At 32.0% G+C, this 19922-nt stretch overlaps 2 protein-coding genes across 2 annotated transcripts; one reads left to right on the forward strand and one right to left on the reverse strand.

Moving 5' to 3' along the window:
• Nucleotides 1–230: 230 nt before the first annotated feature.
• LOC659764 (uncharacterized) lies at nucleotides 231–9358 on the forward strand. Its single transcript, XM_064358126.1, has 8 exons — nucleotides 231–260; nucleotides 352–2140; nucleotides 2190–2285; nucleotides 5137–5314; nucleotides 8177–8353; nucleotides 8407–8674; nucleotides 8725–9023; nucleotides 9081–9358. The coding sequence occupies exons 1-8, from the start codon at nucleotides 246–248 to the stop codon at nucleotides 9277–9279; spliced, it is 3021 nt and encodes a 1006-aa protein (XP_064214196.1). The 5' UTR covers nucleotides 231–245; the 3' UTR covers nucleotides 9280–9358.
• On the reverse strand, nucleotides 9025–14928 carry LOC659699 (uncharacterized protein). Its single transcript, XM_965978.5, has 8 exons — nucleotides 14762–14928; nucleotides 14495–14712; nucleotides 14360–14439; nucleotides 14030–14308; nucleotides 13699–13983; nucleotides 9835–10206; nucleotides 9653–9785; nucleotides 9025–9599 (listed from the first exon to the last, which is right to left on the reverse strand). Exons 1-8 carry the CDS (start codon nucleotides 14809–14811, stop codon nucleotides 9427–9429), a joined length of 1590 nt encoding a protein of 529 aa, XP_971071.1. The 5' UTR covers nucleotides 14812–14928; the 3' UTR covers nucleotides 9025–9426.
• Between the last annotated feature and the right edge of the window lie 4994 nt (nucleotides 14929–19922).

The following is a 19922-nucleotide window of genomic DNA, read 5'->3' on the forward strand; positions in this document are numbered from 1 at the left end:
TTGATAACACTAAACGAGTTACACTCCAAATACACTAATTAATTAAAAAATCCTACACTAATTGTGGTTGACTTTTTTAAAAAATCAGGCAGAACTTCTGCATAGTTGGCTTGATTTGCCACTTTGACAGTTGGTCCACTGTACTTTTGACTTTTGACAGGCCAATTGTTTGTGTTATTTGTTTAAATCAATTTATTTACACTTGGTTAATTTAAAACAAGTTATAATTTCGTCAATGTTGCTAAATGTTGAATTTAGGGGTAATGTTTCGGCGTAGATTTAATTTTTAAAGGCCACAGTTGGTAGTGGCGATGGTTGTTGTCAAATGTGAATTGTTTGTGATTTTAGTAGAATAATGAAAAAATGCCGTCTCACAAACCCACAAAAACGTACCCAAAACGAAGACGCAGCCAACATTCGGAATCCGCGAAGGTTTTTAATGCCCTACTTGCCGAAAACCTGACAAAACGACTCAAAAGTCGAAAGAAAAAAGCCACTCTGGAACTGAGGGATTTGCCCCCACGTGTCCAGGAATACATAACTGAAGAGTCACTGCATGTTTCGCCGAATGACACGTTTGATAAACTTTTGAAAGGGAAAGTTTACAATGAAGTGAAAACGGTCGCAAGTTTTGTCAAAATCCAGTCATCAGAAAGTGAGGCTTCTACTCATGTGAAGCTTTCGGTTCATTCGCCTGTAATAAGGCGACGAAAACGCCCCAAAGTTGTTGTGGCAGAGCTCCCAGAGCCCCCACTCCCTAAGAGAAACTCCACACCAGTCACTAGTAGTTTATCCATTGAGAAGGAAAATAACAAGAAGGATTATCCGTCCTTGAGTTACATCAAACTGCCACAAATAAGGGAAAATGAAGTGTCTCATAACAATTTGCGGATTTTTTCGGACACTTTTCGTGAGAGAAACACCGTGCATTCAAGCACACCGTGTGTCACTGCCCCAGTTCGGAGAATAGTTGGGGACCCCATTTCGCCCATTACGACCTCAGGGTCGTCGAAACTGTGGAAGGAATCCATCGAAGAGATACAAAAGTGGGACAAGGAGTTTCCAAAGTTGGAGACTTCAAAAGGTGCTTTTTTACGCAGCAAACTAAAGACTGACTGGAAACTCACTTGTCAACCGAAGGTCTACTTGAAAAAAACGGATATTATAACAAGGTCTAAAAGCAAGAGGAATGATTTTAAAGGATTCAGTCAGGAGGAACAAACAACCTGGAGCCGAACCGCCAGTTTGACGAAAAGTTCAGTAAGGGAACTCGATAAGGAACTAAGTGATTTGAGTCAAAGACAACCGCACGTTTCAACTCCGATAAGGACCACCAGGAGTAGCAGTTTAAAAAAAAATGCACAACCTACAACTTCTCCCCTTCCTTTGAGGAGAATATCAACAAGAAAAAGGAAACTAACAAATGTATCGGAAAAGTCGGCTCCAATATCTCCGAAAAAAACGCGTTCTTCAACTCGTCTGAAACCTGAACGAGAAAAACCGCGTACAACACGTTTGAAAAAATCGAGGAGGATATCAAAAAGAATATCAGAAAAATCTCACGAAAACTCGCATCCAAAGCCTGTGAAAAAATTGCAAATTGTAACACCGCCGAAAAATCGTTCTTTATCACCGGAAGCACGGACGAGCGAAGCGAGTTCCAAAACAAAACGCGAAAGAGTCGTGTCTTCTAGAACTCGCAGTAAATTTAAAATTGACACATCATTTGATTTTTCATTAAATAAAGTTGCATCACCAAAGAAAAGCAATCTAACGGCCAACTTGATCGCTTTCGATGATTTCACTCGGAGTCACTTTTCATCCATTCAAGTACCTGAAAGTTCTATTGTAATAAGTGACGATAGTTTTAACACTGAAGCAAGCATTAATATTTTGAGTGAAACTTGTCAGAAGGTTTTGCACGATCATTCGTACTCGAATTCGTCGGCAAAACTATCAGATGTGATCGAATCTTCGTTGGTTGATTTCCCGCTACCGGGAACGTCTAAAAATGTAGCAGTTCGAAAAAAACCAAAACCGATTCAAATCAAACCGGGAAAGTTGTACAGGAGGACACTTTCGTTAATGCGGCGAGAGTCTGTAGTTGTCCCAGAGGCCGTTTTGGATGTTTGGCAGTCTGGTTAGTTTGGCAAGGAATTGTGGGTGGTTTTATTGTTTTTGCTGTGCAGGTTCCAAATGTTTGCGAAGGCGTTCGATTTTTCTATCGTTGGGAAAGAAATCGCACGGAGATACGATTTTGGAGAGTTATGCTAGGAGCAGTGTGGGTATGTATGTGTACAGGAATCTGTAATTTTTCGTTTTGAATTCGTTTTAAATCTTGCCATAAAGCAATTTTTCTACGAATAATTTAGTTATCCAGCCGAAATTTTTTGTTTTGTATAATTTAAAATATTTTTTTTTTGAGAAGCAACGCTAACGTCGCTTTTTCCCGAATTATTTTTTTTTAAATAAGATTGATAAAATTGTAAAGGTCTCTCATTAAAAGTATAAATTACATTAGCTATTATTTTTTTTTTTGACGAAAATGCGACGTTGGCGTTTTTATAGTTTTGAAACAGCTAATATCATAGTTGACTGCGACCATGCGAACATTTTTACGAGTGCACAAGTGTGTGAGTAGATGTATTCAAGAAAGAGTTTCCTGAAGAAAATTTCAAATTTTATTTTAGGAATTTTACGATAGAAATAATAAAAAAATATTTTGGATGAATTATGGCCAAAAAATCGTAACTACAGTAACTACGTATTTTGTTCAAATACTAATTGTTTGAAATTTTTTTGTGGGAAATAGTCAATATTTCTTTCATTTCGTACATTATCCCGATAATTCTGTTTTTTTTTTATATAAATCAAGGAGGCTCAGGGTCATTGTTCCATTGTTATTGCATTTTATTACAAATGAGGGTATTGGTAGAAATGACATTGCTTCTGGTAAATATTTGTAGTGCAAATATCACAACAATAAAGAGTTAAACAGATAAGTACATAATAACCCAAAAATTAAAACGTAGATTCTGTTAATGAGAAAAATATCAAAGATGTTGATTTAGATTTGTGTCTGAAAGTGTAAATAAAATAAAGTTTGTAGTCATTCTGTTAAAAAAAAACACAGTTTTCTTGTAAGTTTTTTTTTCTTACAATAGGAAATATTTTTAATTGTTTCATATTTTTTTTTATTTTTATTCTTGTACGGAGTGAGTCTGCTAAAAGTATTTTTCACTGTACCTCAAAAACTTATAGTTGCAAAGAAATCAGCGTTTGCTTTTTAATATTTTATATTTTTCTTTGTACATGTGATTTTTTTTATGAATTTTTCTAATTAAAATTAATTAAGAATATTAACATTAATAAAATATAAAATATAAAAAAGCAATTTCAAATCGAAATTTTAAAATTTCCAGTGATATTCTAAAACAACGATGCTGAAATAATTTGAGCAAAAAATTCTTAAAAAAATTTTTTTTCTTAAGAAATTCTAAAAAATGCCTTTATTAAAATTAAGATGATAACAAGATAGAGAGAAAAACTACAGGCAGATGAATACGTCACAATAGAACATAAAATTACTATAATTTTTTTTCTCAAAACAATAAAAAAAGTTTCAAACCAAGTAATGAAACATATGAAGAAAGGGTAATTGAAAGAAGCCTTAAAAAAATCCAGACATTTCGTCTCTAACGTTGGTAGAAATATGGTGCTTTTAAATAAAATTTATTTATGTTTTTTTGTCTTATTGTTTCCTCACTTCAAGTAAAATACTTACGTGTCTGTAAGTTTACTATTTGCGTTGATTTATTTTATAAATTTTGTAATTTTTATATTAAATAAGCCAAGGAAATATTTTTTGTGTATCAAAATATGGATGATTTTTGGTAATAAAATAAAAATTAAATGCAGCACAAAACATGCATTTTATTTGAGACTTTCTTTTTTAATAAAATTTATTTAATATGTAACGCTTGCTATCTTGCGTGAATCACAGAAACAAAGATAATTAATGAAATAGCCTTTCTCAATGTTGCCAACTTAATTTCATTGGTCACTTTTTTTAGAAAGGAGAAAAGAGTTTTTTGAGAGGCCTATGTGAAGCAGCGTTTGGATTTTTGACAGATTTATTTTATTTCTTTCCTACAGCTTTATTTCTTTTTGTTTAGAGGATTTAAACCTGACGATTAAAAAACGTTGGGTTATTGCCCGACATACTTTTACTTCTGTTTTAAACAAGGAATAAAAAACATTTCTTTATCAGTTTAATATAGAACGTCAGCCTTTTTTGATAATTGATGATATTAGAAGGCAAGGGGAAATAGTTTATTGTTATTTTGCTATTTTCAGTTGAATATTTGAGAGTAAATTTAAAAAACGTAATAATCATTACTGTTGTACGAGCAGTTAAATCACTCTTTGAAATTCAAAATTTTGCTCATTTTGACGTTTCATGATCATGGCTTGCTAACGCATAACTTCACACAATAATTTTATTGTATCGTGGTTTTTGACTGCGATGATACTTTTATAAGGAAATAAGTAAACATGTGATAACATCTTGATTTAGTAAAGGCCAGGGCAAAGTCATTTCACCCCAAGCGACCCCTCTTGCCCACTTCCACATCTGTGAACTTTCTCCTTCTGCCGTTATCATGATATTATTTTTAATTAATAAAAACAATCCAAAGTCAATTATCGGTCGCCCTCCCAACCTTTCCTTATCACTTTTATCATATGCATGACTCACTTTCCACATCATCGCACTTCCATGAATTCGCCATCTAGCATAATTTACTTCTGTGAACTTTGTTCCCGTTCTTTGCGACCAATCACGAGCTAGCATTGCGTCCACGTGACACCAGCAGAGCGTCATCTTGTTGAGTGACTCCCTGAATAACTGTTCAGTTGTGCTTGTCTTAAAAATCAGTCAAATTTTGCAGTTTGAGTGCGAAACTTTGTATTTTTTTTATTTTTTTTGTTACGTGAAGCCGTAATAAGTTTTTTTGTTGGTAAATCGTCGCGTGTGTTTGTCTCGAAGTCGGTGGATGCATTACCGTTCGGAGAAGCTGCGTCTTTTCGAAGTCCCCAGCAATTGCATGTGCATTACCACCTATGAATCTTTATCAGGTTATGTGCAACAGGAAGAGAAGTATATCAACGATTTGGATGACAGCGTTCGAAGTCTTTCGCTAGATTCGAGGGGGTCACTGTCTCCTAACCTACAAATTGTCACTGCAAAGGACGTCGTCTTGAGAAGATGCGGACAAACCGATGTTTTGCCATTCGAACAATGCTATCCACAGAGGTACGAAGCGAATTTACAAGTTTTAATTGCTAAAATGTTACCCAAACTTTCGATTCTTGCTAATTGCGCAATCATTCATTTTGTGTATATGTATGGCTCCAAGGTAAGTTTTATAAATTGTTCGGTAAAAGTTCCACGAGGGAAAACAGTTTGGGAAAGTTTGAAATGACGTAATTAGATTATGACCTACTGGGATTTTGCGACGCAAAAGATGCACTAAAGTCGAGACCTACTTGATGTTGCGCAATATTGATTTTTGTTTTTTTGATTTTTCGTTTTTTTCACTTTGCAAAGGAAAAATAAACATTGGTCGGTGGAGCGAAGCTTTTTTGTTTTGGTTTGGTGTTTGTTTTAGTCAGGGCCAAGCTGTAACATTGGAATTTGGAGGATTATAGAACAATGTGTTGTGTACACTTTGTGGCTTTTTTACCAACAAAATATTGTTCTTTGTTTGGAAAAAGAACGTCAAAATCCATATTACTAAAATAAGTATTAAATAAAAAATAAGATTGTAGTTTTTAGAATATGCAGTATTTTATGTTAACTTCTTTACATAAACAGTTTTTTTTTGTTTGTCTGAACGAAACAATTCATATTTTGAATATTAAGAGACTTTATTACACTATTCTTTTTTATCTGCGTGTGTACAGGGTGTTTCAAGTTTTAGTTCCAGTGAAAAAATAAATACTTTCAGTTGCCCAAAGAAAAAAAATTATATTTCAAACGATAGAGTTTCTAACACGCTTCAATTTGATACTTTAATGTTATCCCCAATTTTCATGGTATGGGCGTGATTTGCAAAAAACTACATTAAATTTTTTTTAATTGCTATTATGTTACATTCCTATTGGTTACAAATTGTCCCGTGGTTGTCATAACGTATTCTCATTGGTTACAAACTTGTATACGTATCCTAATAAAAAAATCTTTATTTTTTTAATTAATATATTAATATATTATATAATATATCAATATATTAATTATATAATTAATATATTAATTATATTAATAATTACTATATTTTTTAATTACCAAATTAATTCACACAGGTTTTAATTATTAAATTAGACAGTGGAAATTAAAAATACTTGGTAAGGAGTAAGAGCAACATTATTTGTTTGCAGTAACGGATGGGACACCAAAATTTACGAAGATAAAAAAGTAATATTACTTACCGATTTCCAATTTCTAAACTACCAGAAACTAGAAAAAAGAAAAACACTAAAAAGTTATTCAACAGTTGTAGCACGTCATTTTATAAAATCTACAACAAAAAAATCTTTTGTCGCAAAATAAATTAATTAAACCGAATCATGTATTTTCAAAAAACTTTACTTACTGAACTTACTTTGAAAATAAACATAAATGAGAACAAAGATAATAAAAAAGTATAGTAAGTATAGTATAATTAATAATAAATACCTAATACTATTGTCTCAATTATTAAAGAAATGTTTCGGACAGAATTAGTTGTTTGTTGTGCCATAGTTTAAATATTTACAGAAAACAATTTTTTTGATTAACAAGAAACTAAAAACGAACAATTTGATGAATAATAATTAGAATGAAACTGGTCAATAATACAAAAACATGTTTTGAAGTTCGGTTTTTTGCTACTTGAAAATTTATTGATTAGATATTGTTTTTCGCTTTTGTGAAAAATATTTCTAGGTAAGTTTTTGTACGTCACAAAATCAGCAAAGTAAATATTTGAAGAATGTAAAACTTGTAATACAGGGTGAGTCACTCACACTTGTTTGCTTATTATTGATATAATTTTTTATAAACTACTCATTTTGTACTAAAAAATAATAATTAAGGCAATTCCACACGTATTTACGAACAAGTTTAATTCAGACCAGTGATATATTTTTTATTGTTATAACGGTTCAAGTACGTCAATAAAATAATTTATGTTTAACAGTTAAATGGCCTTGGAACATTTTACGATTGATTAGTAATTTCTGGGTCTTATAACGGGAATTTCGGGAACGTTATTATTTTTGTGTCAATTTTTCTTATTAAAAATCACTCTGGAGCAAAAATTTCCTGGAACGATCGTTAGAAAGGATTTCCACTGACGCAGTTCGATACTTTCAAAACAATTATTATAATTAATTGATTTTAAATAATGAAACCAACATGTTCTGTGACGTTGTTTGCAATGCAAATAAAAGTTTTAACCACAAATCACAAAACAAAGTATCAGTTAATCACTTCCTTAAAATGGGGAAAACAGATAAGGATTTTGTGCAAGTCAAATGTTAATGAATCTTGATTTTACCTTGAAAACGTTTAAATTCCTTATCTTTGCAGTTGTGTTGCTAAAGGTCATTAAATTTATTAGTGTAAGCGTACAAATATTTGATCGATAACTGATAAGTGAAATAATTAGCTTCTAGAAAAAATAACGTGTTAATTTCAATTGCACAATCAGATAATCGTGCTTATCGACACGTGTCGTTACATTAAAAACTGGAAGAAATTAGTCTTACACATCTGTTTTAGCGATAATGGGTCAGAGGATAGAGATATTTCTAAAATTAGATGATTTTCTATTAGACTGGTTCTATTTTTAGTTAACAATCATTGATGGCTTCTGTTATCTTTTAGATAAGCATTTGCAAACTTATTAAAAATAATGCGCAAAAAGTTATCTTTTCATTGTCAGTTATTAATAACAATAAAAAAATGGAAATTTAAGTGGAACAGACTTCCTCGTATCTATTATTATAAATACATTTTCCAACTTCGTGTCTTAGTTCAGTTCTAAAAATACGGATTTCGTGCCCAACCTTGAGCTATTCGGGGATTTTGCCTACGGCAAGTTATCGATTATTCTGAAATACAATGATTTTCCAGCGCTCTGCAACACTGCCAGAAAATCGGCGAAGGTGTCTATGGCGAGGTCTTCCTCTACCGAAACCCAAAGGGCGGTACTTCTGTCATGAAAGTCATCCCCATAGAAGGCGACCTCATCGTTAACGGCGAAAAGCAAAAGAAATTTGAGGAAATCCTATCAGAAATTGTCATTGCAATGTAATAATTCGTATTAGAAAAAAAAAATAGTTTGTGATTTTTTTCGTTGATAGGGAATTGAGCAACTTGAGAAACAATGAGAAAAACACCACGACCAGTTTTTCCCAAGTACAGAACGTCAAATGCGTGCAAGGAGTTTACCCTGAACGGCTTCTAGATCTGTGGGAGCTTTATGATGAGACAAAGGGCTCCGAAAACGACTCCCCGCAAATGTTCCCGCCACATCAGCAATATATTGTGTTAGAACTCGCAAATGGCGGGGACGATCTAGAGTCTTACGTTTTTAATAACGCCCAGCAGGCATACGCCGTGTTCCAACAGGTGGGATTTTAGAAATTATTCAACAGTGTCAACTTTTATTTTTTTTGTAGATTGCATGTGCCTTGGCGGTTGCCGAAGCCCAGTTGAAGTTCGAACACCGGGACCTTCACTGGGGCAACGTGCTGATCAACACCGTCAATAAATCCAAAGTCTTGCCTTTCCGTTTAAACGGCAAAGAAATCCTGGTTGAGACCAACGGAGTTGAAGCAACAATAATCGATTTTACATTATCGCGAGTTGAGTTCGATGGTGTTGCTATTTTCTATGATTTGAGTCTGGATGACGAGCTGTTTCATGCGAAAGGAGACTACCAGTTTGAGATTTACAGGTTGATGCAGAAAGCCAATGGGTGAGACAGACGACTTTGTCAGTGTTTATTTTTACTGATTTGTTGTTTTATTTACAGGAACATGTGGCAGCACTTTGAGCCATTTAGTAACATTTTGTGGCTGCATTACATCTTAGATAAAGCGGTTACCTCGGCTGTGCGGTACAAAAATCCGAAGTCCAAGATCCATCTGAAATACATGGCAAAACTAAAAAAAATCAAAGATGAGATCTTGGCCTTCCGGAGCGTTGCGGAGTTTGTAGCTGAAAGTTTTTAATAAATAACGTGTACAATTTTATGTATTGTTTTTGTCTTTAAGTCTAGATATTTTTAAAAATAAAACAATTCAAATAAAACAGCCTATTGTTTTAACCACCTTAATTAACGAAAAATATTTACACGAGACAATTTTTTACGAAAATGTTTAGCGAAATAATGATAACTTCCGTCCACTTTGTATTTTACCGTCGCTGACGAGCCCAGCTTGGATGAATTCCAGGGCCGGCATTCGGCGCAGGTCCCCTCGGGCCGCCACGGACGGCTGTGAACTTAACAGTCTTTTCGCAACGGCCACAATATCATCCCGAGTGATTTTTTCTATAAAACCAAAAATTGAACCCCCGACTCACATACAATATTTTTTGCCTTACCGATTTCGGTAATGAAATGTTGCGGCCGTTTCCGGTGCCCGGTCGCCAGCACTTGCCGCCCAATGTCCTCAAAAATCACCGGTCGCGACTCCAAGTTCATCAGCAGCATGGACTGGAGTTGCGTTTTCGCTCTCTGGGAAAAATGGTTGTAGAAAAAATTACAATGCGATTCGGGGACATACCCTTAGTTCTTGTCCATTGACCGCCCCCGCCATGTTGACCATCTCTTTGACGACCACTTCGACCATTTCTTTGACGTGGTTTGGGGGCGCACTTGCGTGAATGCACAAAAGGCCGCTGTCGGCATAGGCGTGGTTGTAGGCGGTGGCGCTGAACATCCAGTGGTATCTGTTCAGTACGTTGGTGTAGAGGCGCGTGTACATGCCTTTGCCGGGCCCTCCGGCGCTGAATGACCCACCGCCCCCTAGCATCATGTTGAGGACGCAGATGGCGATGAAGTCGGGGTCTTGGTGCGAACAGCCCTCGAGGCCCACCATCACGTGGGAGAGGACGGGGAGCCCGGCTGAGGCGAACTGGGGTATATCACACTCTTCCTGTGTGAAAATTTTTTGAAATTACTAGATATTACGCCTAAGTTCCACTTCAGTTTAAAGTAGAATTTTGCAACAGCGCATTTATAATTTTTTGAATTTTTTGGAGAAAGTCTGGTGGGTTTTCTTAGCTCAAAGTGTGTCGCTAGACTTTAGTTTAACACAGCTAGAATGAGGAAGTTTCCAATTTTTCAAAATGTTATTTATTTTCAACATAATAGTACTCAAATCAAGAAATTGAATGAAAAAAAAAATATTTTTTGTCTGCCGGTTTGACAGTGGTCTCGCTAATGACGTCACGCGGCATAAACTGTTCACAATGTAACGGCGATTTATTGGCATTGTATTGAGATCTTTGGATAATTTTATTGGCTTAAAAAAATTAATATTGAAAAAAAGTGTCATTTGTGATGACTGAAGTAATTTGTTTAAGTAGATAATGTAATAAATTACTAATAACTAATTATTATATCCATTTATAAATCCATTTAGTATATAATAATAAATATTATAATATAATAAATTAATAAAATAAATAAATAAATTTATTATAATATAATAAATGGATATTATTATATCCATTTATTATATCCATTTTAATAATCACACATAAATCAGCGTTTGCGATTTTTTTTTGCTTTATTTCTTTCTGTATGCCTTCGAATTTTTTCAGATTTTTTTCTATAATTTTTTATAAATAATAAATATTAATTAATGAGAAATACTTATATTAATAAAATATTATTTTATTAAAAAAAATATATTAACTAATGAAATTTTTTTATTATTTCTAGAACAAGCGATGCTTGCAAAATGTTTTGTACAAAAAATATGTAAAAAAATAAGTGTTCTACAAACGACTTCTTATTAAAGATATCGATTCTTGCATAAACAGAAATACAATTTTTTTATTTGTCAATGTTTTTGAAGATACGTTCGATGAATAAGTGGATGTGGTTTATAATTCTCAAGATATGAAATTACGATTTTCTTGTTTTTTAAAGTTGTAATGTTAAATAAAGTATGAAAAAACGGTGACGTAGCCACGAGTTTCATTTCAATTTTCCAGTAACGTAAAAAGCAAATAACACGATTATTATAACATGGTTTTGCAATTTTTTGCAATCCCAGGCATTTTTTTTCACAAATAGCAATTTTATTTATTTTCAAACGATCGAAAATCGCAACGGTTAAAGTGTCTGCTGTTTTTGTAACCGGAGTAGAAAGATTTCAAACCTCAAGGTCGAGTTGTATAAAAAATTAATCGTCCTTGATCCTGTTTTAAACCCTTAGTGACGATTGTTGCAATAACTGTTATTATGGGTTTAAATCAGAATTAAAGGAGATTATTTTTTATACAAGAACAGTAAGAAAAAAAATGATGATAGGCGGCACTTTCACAAGAAAAAAAAACAAAGAAGAGTCCCAAAAAATGCTGAAGCTGAATAAACTTACCACTAATTATTATTTATTTAGGTCACGATTTAGGCAGTACATCCCGCTACAACGGTTTCCAAAAAAAAAGATTAGATCTGTCAAATGTATAACCTTACAATACAAAATGATAATTAAAATTTGCAACTACGTATCATTTCAGATAATATTTCGATAAGAAATCATATTTTCAGATATTTTTTGAGAACGTTTTTTGATGACACTGATCGCCTAGAAGCTGTTATATATTTTCCAGTGATAGACTTTTTTAAATAATCTGAAAACGTTAAAATCACTAAGATCTACGTATGAGCGGGGTGTTTAGTGCATACTGTTAGGTTGGTAGTATTACGCGATTTGCGTATCGTAATATCCAACGGAGTGCTATAATAAATACACTAAAAACAAGGGTAATTTAGTTGGATAATGTTGCCAACCTAGTTTTTTGACAATTATCTGAGAGAACTGTCAGTGTCAATCGGCACCTGTTTCAAGTGCATAATTTAATCAATTTAATCACTTTCAGAATACATTTGTACTAACAAGCTAATGACGGTCCAAATTATTAATTTCATTTCACTGTCTCCGCGCAAATGCTGTCAACCGCCATAAAATTCCCAAAATTTCTAAATTAATTTTTTTGGTACAAAATGTGCAAAGTTGAAAAAATACTGTATGATATCTCGTTTACAAGGCATTTTGTCGCACTTACTCTATTATGGCACTCCTCGCTGCGCTCGTCGTGCCCTAAACCCGAGCGTGCGACAAAATGCGTCTTATAAAACTCGTATCAGTATATATACTATTATTTAACTAGTTTAAGTATAAATCGGACGCTTTATTTCACGAGTGGAATATTAAACCACGAGTGGTTCATGATCCACGAGGTGAAATAAATTAACCGATTCTCACGAAAACGAGTTGAATACAACATTTTATTCTTCGAATTAGGCTCAACAAGGCCTAAAATTGCTTAAAATCTGTTAAAAATAATCTGACGTTTCATATTGAGAAATGTCAAACAGTTGTCAAATTTTTATTACACAGGAGAAAAACCGTATATTAGCTGTTTCAAAACTATAAAAACGCCAACGTCACATTTTCTCTCAAAATTAGCTGTTATAAATTTTTAAAAACAAAATTATAAGCGACACAATTTTATGCCCGAAAATTTAGGGTATGATACGTACACACCAAGAAGTTTTAAGAAATTATACAAAGATGCAAAGATAATTTAATTTTCATCAAAAGAATGTTTTAGATTTAATTAAAAAAGTCCATTATTTAATTCTAAATATTGGAAAAGTAATAATTTTATTTTCCTAAGCTGTAGACACGAATCTTCCGCCTCACCCAAAAATTATTTTCAAATATACAGGATGTTTCTGAAATGAGCTCTAATACAAACTTATATTTTTTTAAATTGAACACCCTGTATTTTTTTGATGTAGCTTTAAAAACTAATGATTTTGACTTTAAGTTTTATTTTTTTTGACTTTAATTTAACAAAAACACGCTAATTTCAAAAACGTATTACCCAAAAACTAGACTTCCAGATAATTGGGACTTTTTTTTATAAAAAAATGCATAACGTGACTATGCTGTGCTATAGGTAGTTTTAATTTTTTTATTTGTTCCGACACAACTTATTCTTTAAAAACATTTGCTTGGTCTAGAAATAAATTTGTACTGTTTTCAAGCAGAACAGACGAAAATTCGGAAATATTTAACGATTTAATACGAAGGCATTTCCTGAACAAACAACTTTTACTTACGTAAACCGGTTATACAAATCGCTTTATTCGCAAAATCACTTTTCCACCAAATTATTTAAACTACGTCAGTGCCAACACTCCAAAGATAGGACGTTTTTTGCAACAAAGATCAATGAATTCGCGAAATAATTGCACAACGTACCGAATAAATTATTTTTATAAATACGCCTCCAAAAATAAACATCTATCAATGTTTACCCGAAAAAACCTGATAATTCGACCATGTTGCGACTTATCGTAATTGTAGCGCGTGATTTCAACCAACAACAAAAACACAACTAATCACCTGCACTATCCCCCCCGTGTACTGCGCTATGCTGTCATCAACCCCTAGATTTTTATGCGGCGTGAAGAGGGTGCGGTCCGACTCCCATATGGGTTTTTTATCGACAAAGTGCTTCTGCACGGCTTCGCACAGCTTACTGTGCTCCACCCCCACCCCGGCCACCACCATGCGCTCGGGGGTGTAGTGCTGGCTCAAGTAGGTGAACAGCAGCTCCCTGTCGATTCTATTGACGTTTTTCTTGGGGCACAGCTTCGGGAGCCCCAACGTGTTGTCCCTGTAGGCGGCCTAAGGGCGAAAAATTAGGCCAGGTTTGGGAAAATTGCAACTGTACCGCGTGTATCATGTCCATGAGTAGGGTTTCCTGCTCGGGGCGCATATTTAGCGTTTCTAACTCGAAACTGATCGCCTGTCGGGCGCCATCTATCTCGTCGGGGGTGATCTGGGGCCGCAAGGCCGCCTCGGCCAGGAGCTGGATCACGTCGTTTAAGCCCTTCGTGTACGCGGACGCCGCGTAAATCATCGTGTCGCGCGACGCCTGACTGTCACAAATGCCCCCGTGTTTTTCCAGCTTGTTGAACATCTCGTCCTTGTCAGGATAATACAAAGTTGACTAAAACTTTACAATTAAAGACACGATTAAACTCCGGTTGGTTTTCGTTACATTGAAGGCCAGTTTTTCGAGGAAATGGGAAATGCCGCTCGGGTACGCCACCTCATACCTTGAACCTGAGTCTATGACGACTGAAATTTTTTTTTCAAAAAAAATTCACAAAAAAAGAGTTGGGGAAAAACTCACCCCCCACGGTGCAGAACTCGCCGAAGCGGTTCTCGGAGGCCACCCTGAGCCCGTTCGAGAGCGTGGTCACTTGCGTGGTTTGGTGCTCCTTTTGCAGGGAGGCGTAGATGGGGGTTGGGAGGTTCTCGACTGGCTTGTCCATTGAGGGTAAATTTGTGACGTTCTTGCCCGATTTGTTGGCGAAAGTCTTTGGGAAGGGGCTCTGGGGGCTCCATAACCTTCAGACGGGTGGTTAGGTTTGATAGGATTTTTTTAAATTCAACTTACGGGTTTTTGTTGTGTAAAATGCATCGCTGAAACTGTTTATATAAAGCCATAACTCTGAAGGTTGAAGATGAAGTAGAAATGGTTAAATTTTCAATGTTTTTGACATGAGACTGCAATTTGACAGTTGACAGAGTAATTTTTGGGTTTGAGGCTGGCAATCAAATGCACGGGTGAATTCTTGGTGGCCTATAACGCACTTAATTAAAAAAATAAATTGCTTTGATTTGAATTATTTCGTAATACTTATCAGTATTTTATCTACTTATACTTTCTTAATACATTTTAATTAAACTTCGTATATTTTTTGTAACAAATAAGTTTGTATACGAACTGAAAAATCACAAAATATAAATAAAGACTGGGGTAATAATGAAATGAAATAATATTTCATTTTTAATGAATAATAATAATAATAATAATAATAATAATAATAATAATAATAATAATTTTTTTCTTACATCTGTAGATTATGTTTTCTGTATTACTTAAAACATTAATAGATTTGTATTTCTTTGTATATTACATTTTTTAGTTCCAAGTTGAAATATATGTCCAAAAAATTAACTTATTTTTAAAAATTACGTAAATAATTGAGTACTATTACTAATGATTATTAATTATTAGTGATATTAAAACAACAAAAAAAAAAGTATTTTCAATAGTAGGTATATCGGCCGCTTTACAGAAAGTTTAATTGCAATCGAATTTAGTTCGTAATTAATTATAAAAGGTACTACTACCAATAGTAATTTAAATTGATTTTTTTTTCTATATTAATTGAAATGTCGTTTAGTTTTTTTATATTATTATATTGTTTATTACAACTAAAACTAAAATCTAATTAATAATAATAATAATAATAATAATAATAATAATAATAATTATAATTTAAAACAGCTTTAAAACAGATAAAAATAAATTTTGAAGAAAATTTTGCAAAAAATAGAACTAATTACTATTATATTTATATTATTTTATTATTAATTATATTATAATAATAATAATAATTATTATTATTATATTATTCGATTACTTTTAATTGAATTAATATGTAATTTGTTCCAGCTATTAAAAAAGTAATTGCAATTATAATGTAATTGAATTATTAATTTACTTACACATTAATTTGATTACTCTGCAAGTTGCAGATCAGGTTTTTTAATTTTTGAATGCATGTAATTAATTAATTAACAATTAGTCAATTACTTAAATCTAAATTAAATATAATTGACTAAAGTAACAATAGAAAAAAGTTGATGTCTTCAATTTATTGTAAAATCCAAAATGTCCGAATACAAACTAAAATTTTTTTTTCGGTTTTCCAAAAAATTGTTATTTTTTTTTATTTTTATTTTGGATTAATTTTTAAATTATTTTTTGTTTTTATTGTCACATTGTCTACTTACACTTTTTCAAACTATTTTCAATTAGACTTTTTTTGTGTACAGTTTTCAATGATTATTTTAATGAAAATGAAATACTTGTTTAAATTTTTAACCGAAGCTCTATTAAGGTGAAATACAAAAGACTGTATAAAAATCGAAACATTAAAAAAATATTAGTTTTGCTTTATTTTGTTAAAGTAAATTTCGGGCTTGCGTTTTAAGTTAAATATTTCGTCTACTGTTTTGTTTCAATTAAACCATATGTTTTTTGTTTTTTATATAATTTTTAGTTCAATAATAACATCTATAACACAAACTGTTGGAATAAAGAAAAAATAAAAAAAAAAATTTGGTAATTTAGCTCTGACGTAATTTGAAATAAATGTGTGATTTTTTAGGTAAAATTTATTTTTTCTATTTGCACACATTTTGTAAATGCTTAGCTGTCTAAGTTAACAAAAAATTTAATTAATAAAAATGTAATTATTTGAAATTATTTGGTAAAATAATAATAATAATAATAAATAATAATAATAATAATAATAATAATAATAATAGTAATAGTAATAGTAGTAATAGTAATAGTAATAGTAATAGTAATAGTAATAGTAATAGTAATAGTAATAGTAATAGTAATAGTAATAGTAATAGCAATAGTAATTGTCCGAATACGATCATATTTCATTATATATAGAAAATTCCATAACGATATAGGCAATAAATAGGTCTACAGAACTCTGCAGTTTTATTTTATTTTATTCTGAGTGTGGTTGTAAGGTCGTATTCTAGATTAAAAAAGCAAAAAAAGCAAAAAAAAATTAGAATAAATTTGTATTTTCTACATTGTGAATTTTGGAAAAACTTGATAATCTAGAGCACAATATTGAGAACATATTAATTAATTTTATTAGAGACTGAAATATTTTGGTGTCGTTATAAAATATATACAAGAAGTTTTATTACAAAAATGTTTTTTTAATCATAGCTTCAAATTTAAAGGTACACACTTTTTTTTTCAATACAAGGTGGTCCTAAAACGTTTTTTATGACCACTTCGTAACATCTATTAATTTTCGCATTAGACAGCTTACCGAAGCTGTCGCATTTCCGCCAAGCCTGGCATTAAAAACCGCAAATCTCTCGCCGTTTCCTAAAAAAATCTGAAATTTAGCGTCGCCGACCGGAAGAGCGGCCTCTCGCCCTCCTAATCGCATAAAACCAATCAAACTCCCATTTGAAAAGGTGCCAGTCGATGGGTCTGATCGATGCTGGGCACACCCACATGGGGGATGATTGACGATGATTTTTTGCTTCTTTTGTGGAAACAAGTCAACGACCGCAGATGGACAAATAATGACCATTTCTTCGGACTCCCGTGAGCTACCGTTGCAACATTTGGTGCGGTTATGATTGAAAGATGGTCAGCTTGCATTGTTTTGCACGCGCCAACGTCATGTTGTTGAACTCGATTTTACCGAGAAAGCCCTCGAGAGGCTTCCAGAATTCGTGTCATTTCAGGCCCGCCTCGAGAGGGCTATTACAAGCCAAGACAAGTGTGCAAAACCCTACTCTAATTTATTCATTTCTGCTTTATGATTATTTCATTTTGATATTGACGATAGTGTTTTTCATAATTATTATTTTTTAAATAATTTTGTTTTTTTTATCTAACTGTTGTTGTTTTATTCAATTACGTAAGTATGCAAAATTTCAATTCATTGGGACAACGGGAACCCTTTCAAATTTGGCTCCAAAAATATGAAACAGACAGACAGACAACAAAGCAAGTTAAATCTAAAAGCTTTTAAAAATATCATTGGTGTAAAGCCAGTGAGTGAAAACGATAAGAACAGTTTTGAAAAACAAAATTGTTGCTACTTTTGCTCTTTTAACTGATGAGGATAGCATTAAAATAAAAAAAAATTACTACAAATACAGAAACGGAAGTTAAATCTCTTTAGAGCAATTTCCAAAAAATAAAAAAATGACTTTTTAGAAAAGTTTTTGAATCTAGTTTTTTAACGAACTATATATTGCACGTATGTAGTTGTGATTTAAACTAAGCGTAACTTTATACAAAAAATACTGTACTGAGTTTTCAAAAAGTCTTTAGATCAACTCTTGCTGTGAAATTTTTGTTCAAATTTTATTTTTTGTTGACATTGTTAAAGTTTTGTAACATTGTATTTGTTCAATAATTTTTAAGATACTATAAATGAAAAAAAAAAAAACTTGTCAAGACGCTTGACATCGGTGTTATTAATTTTTTTTATACAACAAAAGTTGTAAATGCCGATCACTTTTTCTCGTGAGCTTATTTGAAATTTTGTACATTAGTTGTTCTCAAAATTGCGTCGTGATTTTCACTTATTTTCATAAGATTTCCTTAGTTTTTTAAAGTGATTTTCCGTAATTTTTTCTAATTTCCCAAATTTTGTTGATCGACATAATTGCAATAATTTACTGCTTGTAATTTTAATTTTTTAAAATGAAGTATTTAATTAAAATTTTGAACACAAAATTTTTTCAACATTTTCTCTGATTTCATTCATTACTTTTTTTTATAAATTCCTGATGTAAATTTTCGACAAAATTTGTTGTTTTTTGCGTTCTTAAAACAGAAAAAACCTTGATTTTTGGTCTAAAATCGTGTTTCAATTTTCACAACTCGGAAAAGTTATCTCAATTTTGACATAATTTTGTGATTTATTGGCTTACTTTTTAAGAAATTTTGAGCAATAATTGAGTTTTTGCTGAAAAAACGCTTAAAAAAGGTTTTTTTTTTGTCATTTTTGACCAAATTTGGTGATTTTTTAGTTCTAGTTTAATAAAAACAGGCAGAAAAACTTGATTTTTCGTCTAAAAACGTATTAAAATCTTTATAACTTGCAAAAATAATGTCACTTTTGACATCATTCTATGATTAATTGTCTTACTTTTTAAGAAATTTGCGCAATAATTGAGTTTTTGCTGAATAAACGCTTAGAAAAGGTAATTTTTTTGTCATTTTTGACTAAATCTGGTGATTTTTTAGTTCTAGTTTAATAAAAACAGAAAGAAAAACTTGATTTTTGGTCTAAAAACGTATCTAAATTTTCAAAATTTTGCGCAATAATTGAGTTTTTGCTGAATAAACGCTTGGAAAAGGTAAATTTTTGGTGATTTTTGACTAAAATTGGTGATTTTTTTCGTTCTAGTTTAATAAAAACAGAAAGAAAAACTTGATTTTTGATCTAAAAACGTATCTAAATTTTCAAAATTTGGCGCAATAATTGAGTTTTTGCTGAATAAACGCTTGGAAAAGGTAAATTTTTGGTCATTTTTGACTAAAATTGGTGATTTTTTCGTTCTAGTTTAATAAAAACAAGAAGAAAAACTTGATTTTTCGTCTAAAAACGTATTAAAATCTTCATAACTTGCAAAAATAATGTCACTTTTGACATCATTCTATGATTAATTGTCTTACTTTTTAAGAAATTTGCGCAATAATTGAGTTTTTGCTGAATAAACGCTTAGAAAAGGTAATTTTTTTGTCATTTTTGACTAAATCTGGTGATTTTTTAGTTCTAGTTTAATAAAAACAGAAAGAAAAACTTGATTTTTGGTCTAAAAACGTATCTAAATTTTCAAAATTTTGCGCAATAATTGAGTTTTTGCTGAATAAACGCTTGGAAAAGGTAAATTTTTGGTGATTTTTGACTAAAATTGGTGATTTTTTTCGTTCTAGTTTAATAAAAACAGAAAGAAAAACTTGATTTTTGATCTAAAAACGTATC

This window comes from Tribolium castaneum, chromosome 7, assembly GCF_031307605.1.
Source record: "Tribolium castaneum strain GA2 chromosome 7, icTriCast1.1, whole genome shotgun sequence".
In the NCBI taxonomy this organism is placed as follows: domain Eukaryota; kingdom Metazoa; phylum Arthropoda; class Insecta; order Coleoptera; family Tenebrionidae; genus Tribolium; species Tribolium castaneum.